Below are 11,296 nucleotides of genomic sequence, written 5' to 3' on the forward strand. Positions count from 1 at the left end.
TGAATGCCTTCCAGCTCTCAGTAGCTTATGTATGTGCTGCCTCTTCTGTCATTCCAGAATGTGTACTACACCAGCACTCAGCAGTTACATGTAGGGGTGCTCAGTCCCACCATCGACGACGATGACAACAAGTGCCTGGTGGATGTGAACAGCCGACCGCGCCTCATCGAGTGTAGCTACGCCACAGCCAAGCGCATGAAGCTCCACTGGTTATTTACTCAGGTAAGAAACCATACAGACCTGACCAACACACTCAGACTGCTCACTGATTATAGACCAGCAAGTGATCAAAAATGGCAGGTCAATGATCTAAATGAATACTTTGTTGCAAGGGAGTTGGATCATTAGTAAATGTGGCAGAAGTGGAGGTAGATATCTTGGGTACATTTTAGGGTGTAATATTCACAGAAGTCCATGGCTCTGTGCTCAGTGTGGTTGGGTTGGTCTGTGTGGTTGGATTGGTCACAGGAATAAGAGTTTTACGGTCCATAGACCTCTCCACATTCCTCCAAACCATTTAGACGTGAACAGTAAATACATCATAATGACTCTCTCTGTCTTCATTATTGGACTGGCTCACTGAGCACAGTGGCCTGTAATGAGGGCCACATCAACATGGCCTGAAGAGTACTGAAGTTTTGAAGGTGCAATTAAAACCGTTCTGATCATGTTCAGTGTCGTCATAATGTATGCACTCAAAATATCCACTCAATAGTAGGGTGCTAACCTTGAATTCAACTTCTGGGAATTGTGTTTACAGATAAAGATGTTTTTATTTCTCCATTGGTGGATATCACTTATTTATTTTGGGTGGATGGCCGCGCAAGTTACAAACTTGTAGGTTCTGTACCTTATCCCCCCCAAAATTATAAGGAGTGAGACATTGAAAACATACTATACAGTAGTATGTACTGTATGTCAAATGCCTGGATTGGTTGAATCTCTAGCACTAAAATGCCTAAAAGTCAAGGTATTGTCAATATTGGATTCAACCTATTTGCGTCTATAGTTTTGACAGTGTGATATGTTGTGAACTCACTGAGAAGGAAATCCTATTGTGTGTTCAAAGGTTTTCATTGAAATGCTGCTAAGCACAGTTTTACATCTTAATGCAATTTTTCTTTGATTATGTTGGAGAGATCATTGTTGATGGAACTGTGTCAAATTCTTAGTTAGAATGTACCGACCTGGTTTCACTGAAGAATAGGTAGCTCTGCGATGTAAAATGATTTAAATGCTTCGTCTCACGTGTCACATATCTCCATGACTCCTCTGTAGGTGGTTTCTTGGTTTAGCATTGTATAATTCAAGAAGGAATGGAGTCAGACACCATGCATTATTGATCACATTTCTGCTAGACATAGTGTGAAATGTGTTTTACCTCAAAAGGAAGTAGGATGCATCGATACAACTCAAGCATAGGGTTGTACGGTGCTGTAGCGAGGAGGAATGTTCCCATTCTAGCTTAAGCGTTACCACACTTAAATTCTACGAGATGGAGAGGAGGAGAAGAGCAGCAATCAATGCCTCTCTCTGTGGTTGAATGTGCCTGACAATTGTGTGACTTTTCTTTGCTTTAGAGCCTTATAGTGGAAATTCAACAAGTGAAATAATTGTGATGTATCTTGGGAAGCAGAAGAAAAGAAGTGGGTGTTTTTGTATTTGTAAAGATTTTGTCAGCAGTTAAGGTGGCTGCAGCGTGGGCTGTATTATGGAGACAGAGGGTTTAGGTGTAAAGAGCCCTGCTTGGGAGACAATCTTAACACGCCGATTAAACACATCTAATTAGCTTTCTGTTCATCCTCAGTGCTTTCACTGACTCGATGACAAGTGCTTCTGTTTTCTACTATCCTTTGTGCTTTTCTACTACATGGTGTATATTCTGCCTCTCATGTTGGCCTACCCACTGTAAATACGTCCTCCTTATGCAACACACAAACGCATGCACACACAGACTCCCAAACTGTTTACTCAAGAATAATCAATTAGATGAAAGAACACAGGAGAGTTGGTTAACCTTTCACCCCTGCTTGTGAACCCAGGACCATTATCATTCTGACTCGCTGGCTCACTCTCTATAGCAAATCAATATGTTGGTTTTGCAGCAGCCCACGGGATCAAGCACAGGGAGCAAACAGGACAGGTCCTCTGCCAGTACAGAATTCAACCTCAGGCCTCGTATTGTAATGCAGCCTCTCTTGGAGAGAACGCAGGCTTTTTAAGCACCCTGAAGGTTATAATGGTTATTGGTGTTTAAAATATTTTGATGTTGACTTCCCAGATAGAGAAAGGCTGAGTAATGCTGATATTTGTTGTCGTGTGAAATTGTTCTGAAGTGTTCAGTGACTCACTGGAATTCAACTGCCTCAGAAAATATTTGCTATTTAGCCATGTATAGCCGAAACATCAGGTCAAGAACATTATGCCGAAGCCCTGGGGTAACTTGGCAGGCCTCCTGCTGCAAGATGGTAATCTTGCAAATATGAGTAGAATCAGGATGAAATGATGAATATTTTCTGTAAATAAATGCGTGTTTTAGCAGTTTGGTAGACACCTCGTAAATATTTCAGGAAGTGCCTCTGGCAAAGTATGATAATGACAGAATGAAAAATGAATTTATTATTGTTTTATATTTTGAAAGAACTTCAGATGTCTAAACACAGTCTTAACAATTGATGAGCTGAAATAAATACAGCAGCAATGATAAGAAAAATGTACATGCACAACTTTTTTCATATGGGTCTTTTTGGTTCTACTGCATTGTGTAGCTCAATTAGTTTTCTTTGTCATATCTTATTTGCAGGTAATGTTGTTTTCCTTGGACTCATTCCAGGCTATATGCACCATGTGGCCAATGAGGTGTATCTAATGGCTAATGTTTTTTTCATTTGGTTGAACATATGGAATCCACCATGTTATATTTCATGCTACTGTACATCTGATAACCAGTACTACATGTGGAGATGTTGATTACTGATGAAAGACTATTAGTGAATATGTAAACTGTATCCGTCCCCCATGTATTTGACAGAATGCACTCAAGCAGATAATTGTTTCATTCCATAGCTTTTAGGCATGCAAGACCTGACAAGCACTCTTAACTAAACAGACAGTATTCTATTCTAATGAAAACCTATCATATCCTGAATCAGTGACATCAACTAGACTGTCATTTTGATTAATTCACTTTCAAATTAACCTGACCAAATCCTCAGTATGCTGTATGTGCAACAAAACATTAATGACAAGTTGACAATGAGATCGCTTAGAGGTGGTTGTTGACTCTGCGTATAAATATTAATCCCTCATAAAATGTCCTCGTAATTATTAATTGGTAAGTGCAAATCTTAAGGATGTGTATTGGTCTGAATTTCTGAACCTTAACATGCCTCTTTCTTATTAGAGCATCTAATCTTGAACCAAAATGAAAGCCCATTTTAAAACGGTTGCCTTTCCAGTTTGAGTCATCCTTCTTCCTGACTGAGAGGTGACAGGAGATTTTCTGATCCCAGGCCCTGAAGCCACACATAGATAGGGAATTTATCTGATCTGTGCATTTACTCCCATCGCACTGGTCCCAACAGTTGAGTCCAACCCAAAGCTTTAAGGCCTCCAATACATGTGAGAGACTTTCCGCTCTAACAGATGGCAAAGAGAGATGAGATGGAGAGACACTTCGAAGCACACGATTCCTTAGGTGACAAAGATTGAGTGAAGGTGTAAAGTGTAAGGTTTTTTTTTTCCTCAGGTGACGTGTGAAAATGTTTTCTTCTCATCTAATGCTGTCTTCTGTTATCACATAATCTTGGCATTCCTACTGAGTGCTACTGAGTATAATGGCAGATAGTGTTGTTCTTGCTTCATGAGCATGCTGATGCTATCTGGGAAGGCCCCAGTGCTGGCGCCAAAGGGGAATCCATACAAAACAGAGCTGCGGGTGCTTGTTAAGCTATACACATCAACCCCATCCATTAATTCATAGCACTGTGGGGTTAAGGTGACACAGCAATCAACGACATGCACACCAATGATGCTGTCGCATCCCACTGTAATTTGATCTACCTGTTTTTCCTTTCAGGGAGGTTCCATTCAGAACAGGAAATCGAAGCGATGCCTTGAGCTGGTGGCCAGCAATGACAACGAGTCCGGGTACCAGCTGGCCCTTCAAAAATGCACTGGACAGAAATGGTCCATCACAAACACACTGCCTGGCAGTGCCCTATGATGGGCTCCTCTGAGAGAACACTGGATATACTGTAGCTCACTGGACTGGGTGGGGTGCTTATTCTGTTGCTCCTATGGACTTTCTGTTGTGGATAAAGGAGAATGGTGTATGGTTAATGACAGGCATTGGAGGACCATTGATGTCTTTTGTTCACCAGTTGACATCACATGATAAATGTTAAACATTTTCTTTCTCCTATGGATCAGCCATAGATGGTTGATATTGTGCATTATGAGATACTACAATGTTATGAAACATATTTTGTTAAGAGTGTAGTCTGTTTTCTGTTGACTTGAAGGTTGTACTGGGTTCTATATGTTCATTGTTGTACTTGGTAAATAACTGCTACCGTGTAGCAAGCATTACGAAAAGTTCTCTGCTGTTTTCTTTTCTTCTAGTGTCTCAGGTTTGTAGGATAAGTTTATTATGCGATTAAGCTGTACAGTTTTGGGGAATTGCCAACATGTTGGAATATATATATATATATATGGAAATAATATACTATTTTCTAAGTGTAAATATTCAAAATATTTATAATATATGCCAGTAAAAGTACTGATGCTATATGAATGTGTTGCAGTGTTTTTTTTTCTCCCAATGGTACAATGTTGAGTGTGCCCTTTCCATGTAAACTGCCACCAGCTGTTCCGTATGTGCGTCTGTCCCATGTGACACAAGGCAAATGTCATGTAATCAAAATGAATGTGTGTCTTTCCCCTTACGCTCATGCCTTTAAGGTTATAGCTCTCTCAACATACAGAAGTGAATCATTATGTTCACTTTTTTAATGGATGTGGATTGCACAAATTATATTAATGATCACATACAGATGTAGGATCTTTATGTGATCACTCTTTTGTTGTTGAGCAGCAGGAACTTGTAGTGTATTCAAGGTTTAAAAAGTCTTCTGCAGTGTCACATTTCCACTTTAAAATGTCAGACTTGATTTGCCCTAATGAAAAATGATCCACATAATAATTCACATTTCCTGTTGCTGCAGGATTATTTTCAAAATAATATCCTACATCTGTATACTCTTTTATGGTTTTGTGCAATAATGTATCAAAAACATTTTGCGAACACACTCACGCATACACACATGCATACTATACACAGGGAGAAAATTTGAGAAATTACATCTTTTCAGTTTCTCACAGTGATATCAGTAGAAGCAGACAGCAGTCTAGAATCAGGGCTTGTTTCTGTCGAAGCCTTTCTATTCTGACTGTTGTGTGTACCCGGGGAGGAGAGGAGTGGCACATTCCGTTTTCAACATGCCAGTCCTCATTAACATCCACATTCATGCCGGGCCAGGGGAGGCGTGCCATTAAATATACATGTAAACCCACTTTCATCAGAGCTTCCTTCGCCAACAGATTTAAATCAGGAAAATATTTTTTTTGCGTTCTCAAATTCAAAATGGAATTGATTTTCCAAAGGTTGCGAACTGATATGCACAAACCTCATGTGGAAAACCATATTCATCAACTCAAATTTTGCCACGGTAGTTGTATTGCTCTAAATTCATAAAATAATGCAGAACCACATACAGTGAACTCTTCAAACAAATCTCACGTTCAGTGAGATATTCAAATCTTTGAATCTGTGTGACATTGAGTTATTTATGACACTGGAGCTCTTCTTGTTAACGCATAGAGTAGGTGGCCTTTTTGCATAATGTTAACCGTGAATCTTTAAAACCTTTCAGATGGGCATAATGATGAGAGCACCTGCTTTGAAATGTCCTCTTTAGACTGACAGTAAAAGCATTAGGATTCACATACCGTGAGAAATGTAAGTGTGACTTATTACATGATGACAACATGGACTTGTTCAATCAATCCCAGTAACAGTGATTCTAAGATACCTAAAAAAGCATGTGCATCATATGAGAAATGGTATTACATTTTATATACACTGCTCAAAAAAATAAAGGGAACACTAAAATAACACATCCGAGATCTGAATGAATGAGATATTCTTATTAAATACTTTTTTCTTTACCTAGTTGAATGTGCTGACAACAAAATCACACAAAAATGATCAATGGAAATCAACTTTATCAACCCATGGAGGTATGGATTTGGAGTCACTCAAAATTAAAGTGGAAAACCACACTACAGGCTGATCCAACTTTGATGTAATGTCCTTAAAACAAGTCAAAATGAGGCTCAGTAGTGTGTGTGGCCTCCACATGCCTGTATGACCTCCCTACAACGCCTGGGCATGCTCCTGATGAGGTGGCGAATGGTCTCCTGAGGGATCTCCTCCCAGACCTGGACTAAAGCATCCGCCAACTCCTGGACAGTCTGTGGTGCAACGTGGCTTTGGTGGATGGAGCGAGACATGATGTCCCAGATGTGCTCAATTGGATTCAGGTCTGGGGAACGGGCGGGCCAGTCCATAGCATCAATGCCTTCCCCTTGCAGGAACTGCTGACACACTCCAGCCACATGAGGTCTAGCATTGTCTTGCATTAGGAGGAACCCAGGTCCAACCGTACCAGCATATGGTCTCACGAGGGGTCTGAGGATCTCATCTCGGTAACTAATGGCAGTCAGGCTACCTCTGGCAAGCACATGGAGGGCTATGCGGCCTCCCAAAGAAATTCCACCCCACACCATTACTGACCCACTGCCAAACCGGTCATGCTGGAGGATGTTGCAGGCAGCAGAACGTTCTCCACGGCGTCTCCATGTCACATGTGCTCAGTGTGAACCTGCTTTTATCTGTGAAGAGCACAGGGCGCCAGTGGCGAATTTGTCAATCTTTGTGTTCTCTGGCAAATGCCAAACGTCCTGCACGGTGTTGGGCTGTAAGCACAACCCCCACCTGTGGACGTCGGGCCCTCATACCACCCTCATGGAGTCTGTTTCTGACCGTTTGAGCAGACACATGCACATTTGTGGCCTGCTGGAGGTAATTTTGCAGGGCTCTGGCAGTGCTCCTCCTGCTCCTCCTTGCACAAATGTGGAGGTAGCGGTCCTGCTGCTGGGTTGTTGCCCTCCTACGGCCTCCTCCATGTCTCCTGATGTACTGGCCTGTCTCCTGATAGCGCCTCCATGCTCTGGACACTACGCTGACAGACACAGCAAACCTTCTTGCCACAGCTCGTATTGATGAGCCATCCTGGATGAGCTGCACTACCTGAGCCATTTGTGTGGGTTGTAGACTCCGTCACATGCTACCACTAGAGTGAAAGCACCGCCAGCATTCAAAAGTGACCAAAACATCAGCCAGGAAGCATAGGAACTGAGAAGTGGTCTGTGGTTATCACCTGCAGAAGCACTCCTTTATTGGGGGTGTCTTGCTAATTGCCTATAATTTCCACCTGTTGTCTATTCCATTTGCACAACAGCATGTGAAATTTATTGTCAATAAGTGTTGCTTCCTAAGTGGACAGTTTGATTTCACAGAAGTGTGATTGACTTGGAGTTACATTGTGTTGTTTAAGTGTTCCCTTTATTTTTTTGAGCAGTGTATATTTTTTTTACAGACATTGTACAAACTTTACATAAAGATACTGATTTCATTCCTGGATATGTCACTGAGTAATGACCATCTTGCTTTGACAACTGACATTTTTTTCCAATATCTGAAATTCGGGTTTGATTCTATGAATGGCATCGCTTCTTGTTTTTTGTTTTTTTTCTGAGAAATCTAGAATTCCTAACCCAGTAAAGCAGTGGTGTCTTTGGTCTGTGTGTGTGAGACGGTCCTATTACCCTTACCCACATTTATAATTCAGGTTTCTGCCTCTTGGGAGAAAGGCAATGAGAGAGCGCACCGCGATAATCATGCACACTTGCAGTTACGGCTGCCTCTGACACAGACGCAATAAAAAAGAGTGAGAAGAGATATATTCTTGGCACAAAACAAGCCCACTGTGATCGGGGGAATCAGAAAAAGGTTTGGGTAGCAAATGGAAGGAGTCGGCGCCTTGTCTGAATTGAGAATGAATAAATGTCCCACAGGACTCGCTGGAGGAGAGAGTTTATCAGTTGTGGATCCTGCAGGTAAGATACAGGTGGCTAAGTGAAGCAGAAGAGCCACCGCAGGAGGGCCCAGGGGATACGAGAGACATATTGGAACTGGGGCTGGCGATGGGGAGCCAACTTTCAATTGAAAATTCAATTAAATCTTGCTCAAAGTAAAGTCATTTGTCATCTCTATATTGCATATATATTTCAAGCCTGCTGAGCTGTAAAAGAGACCCATTTATAGTCATAGCATTACACTGGTTTAGTGATAGCGTTACACTGCAGCACTGTCGAAACTATCACACCCAACGGAACGACTTGATTAGTGTAGTGTCAACAACGCAGCCACTGCCAGCTAGCCTACAAAGTCAACAACGCAGCCACTGCCAGCTAGCCTACTTCAGCAGTACTGTATCATTTTAATCATTTTAGTCAATAAGATTCTTGCTACGTAAGCTTAACTTTCTGAACATTCGAGACGTGTAGTCCACTTGTCATTCCAATCTCCTTTGCATTAGCGTAGCCTCTTCTGTAGCCTGTCAACTATGTGTCTGTCTATCCCTGTTCTCTCCTCTCTGCACAGACCATACAAACGCTCCACACCGCGTGGCCGCGGCCACCCTAATCTGGTGGTCCCAGCGCGCACGACCCACGTGGAGTTCCAGGTCTCCGGTAGCCTCTGGAACTGCCGATCTGCGGCCAACAAGGCAGAGTTCATCTCAGCCTATGCCTCCCTCCAGTCCCTCGACTTCTTGGCACTGACGGAAACATGGATCACCACAGATAACACTGCTACTCCTACTGCTCTCTCTTCGTCCGCCCACGTGTTCTCGCACACCCCGAGAGCTTCTGGTCAGCGGGGTGGTGGCACCGGGATCCTCATCTCTCCCAAGTGGTCATTCTCTCTTTCTCCCCTTACCCATCTGTCTATCGCCTCCTTTGAATTCCATGCTGTCACAGTTACCAGCCCTTTCAAGCTTAACATCCTTATCATTTATCGCCCTCCAGGTTCCCTCGGAGAGTTCATCAATGAGCTTGATGCCTTGATAAGCTCCTTTCCTGAGGACGGCTCACCTCTCACAGTTCTGGGCGACTTTAACCTCCCCACGTCTACCTTTGACTCATTCCTCTCTGCCTCCTTCTTTCCACTCCTCTCCTCTTTTGACCTCACCCTCTCACCTTCCCCCTACTCACAAGGCAGGCAATACGCTCGACCTCATCTTTACTAGATGCTGTTCTTCCACTAACCTCATTGCAACTCCCCTCCAAGTCTCCGACCACTACCTTGTATCCTTTTCCCTCTCGCTCTCATCCAACACTTCCCACACTGCCCCTACTCGGATGGTATCGCGCCGTCCCAACCTTCGCTCTCTCTCCCCCGCTACTCTCTCCTCTTCCATCCTATCATCTCTTCCCTCTGCTCAAACCTTCTCCAACCTATCTCCTGATTCTGCCTCCTCAACCCTCCTCTCCTCCCTTTCTGCATCCTTTGACTCTCTATGTCCCCTATCCTCCAGGCCGGCTCGGTCCTCCCCTCCCCACTTGTCATCTCCCGTCTGGATTACTGCAACTCGCTGTTGGCTGGGTTCCCTGCCTGTGCCATTAAACCCCTACAGCTCATCCAGAACGCCGCAGCCCGTCTGGTGTTCAACCTTCCCAAGTTCTCTCACGTCACTCCGCTCCTCCGCTCTCTCCCCTGGCTTCCAGTTGAAGCTCGCATCCGCTACAAGACAATGGTGCTTGCCTACGGAGCTGTGAGGGGAACGGCACCTCAGTACCTCCAGGCTCTGATCAGGCCCTACACCCAAACAAGGGCACTGCGTTCATCCACCTCTGGCCTGCTCGCCTCCCTACCACTGAGGAAGTACAGTTCCCGCTCAGCCCAGTCAAAACTGTTCGCTGCTCTGGCCCCCAATGGTGGAACAAACTCCCTCACGACGCCAGGACAGCGGAGTCAATCACCACCTTCCGGAGACACCTGAAACCCCACCTCTTTAAGGAATACCTAGGATAGGATAAAGTAATCCTTCCCCACCCCCCCCTTAAAAGATTTAGATGCACTATTGTAAAGTGGCAGTTCCACTGGATGTCATAAGGTGAACGCACCAATTTGTAAGTCGCTCTGGATAAGAGCGTCTGCTAAATGACTTAAATGTAATGTAAATGGACCTACATCCAACACATAGGGGTGGCAGCATAGCCTAGTGGTTAGAGCATTGGACTAGTAACCGAAAGGTCGAGATCGAATCCCCGAGCTGACAAGGTGCAAATCTGTCGTTCTGCCCCTGAACAAGGCAAGATAACCCCGTGTTCAGGCAGTCATTGAAAATAAGAATTTGTTCTTAACTGACTTGCATAGTAAAATGTCCCTGTTAGTTGTTTTCCAAATCGAAAGTGCATTTTATCCACACCGTCTCTTTGAGGATGCTTCATTTAAGTCACCTTATTTTCAGATCCCAAGACGTCACACCAGAGGTGAACCTACAAACACGACAAATCTACATGTCCTGCTGATACAATATTATTCTCTGACCTTTTAATACTATCCTTGAATGCCTTGAGCTATGCACAGGAACTGACTGACAAACACATCTGCGTATACTGTGGTCTGTGTGTGGTACAAAGGGGACATGAGGAAAAAAGAACATTCACGAGGTGTGCTGTGCACTGATGGATAGCTTTCCAGAGGTTCACTTGTATTAAAAAGGCAACCACAATAGCATGCAGTACCATCAGCCTTTTTTAGGTTAGGCCCCTTGTATATCTCAGACCAAACTCAAACCATATCTGAAGTGAATTCAAGCCATGCAACTCATCCATAAACTACTCTGAAAGTATTATTTTAGTCCTTTCCCATTTCCTCACTGTTTTCACAGTGCTCGTTTCGATTGGACATCCACTAGTGCAACTTCAAAGCTCCTCCAAAGCAAATGTCAGGTGGACTGTCTGTCAGTAGATCGATACATGTTGTTGAAGCAGTCGGTGTTCGCTTCTCTGCTCCAGATAGAGCAATGAAGCTGAATAGTACGGCTTTCTGTATTTGTCAAACTTCTGGATCCTCACAGAGAGGCAGAAGGAGCCTTGATAAATC

General features: G+C 43.5%; 1 protein-coding gene across 1 annotated transcript in view; it reads left to right on the forward strand.

Annotated features, from left to right (window-relative positions):
- The window catches only part of LOC115112210 (polypeptide N-acetylgalactosaminyltransferase 18-like), an 85,715-nt gene extending 80,926 nt beyond the window's left edge, over positions 1-4,789 (forward strand). The window contains exons 10-11 of the mRNA XM_029639089.2: positions 58-222; positions 4,079-4,789. Coding sequence (XP_029494949.1) covers positions 58-222; positions 4,079-4,225 — 312 coding nt within the window. The 3' untranslated portion in view covers positions 4,226-4,789. The remainder of the gene's footprint in view (positions 1-57; positions 223-4,078) is intronic.
- Positions 4,790-11,296: the final 6,507 nt, after the last annotated feature.

Source organism: Oncorhynchus nerka, linkage group LG27 (genome assembly GCF_034236695.1).
Source record: "Oncorhynchus nerka isolate Pitt River linkage group LG27, Oner_Uvic_2.0, whole genome shotgun sequence".
In the NCBI taxonomy this organism is placed as follows: Eukaryota; Metazoa; Chordata; class Actinopteri; order Salmoniformes; family Salmonidae; genus Oncorhynchus; species Oncorhynchus nerka.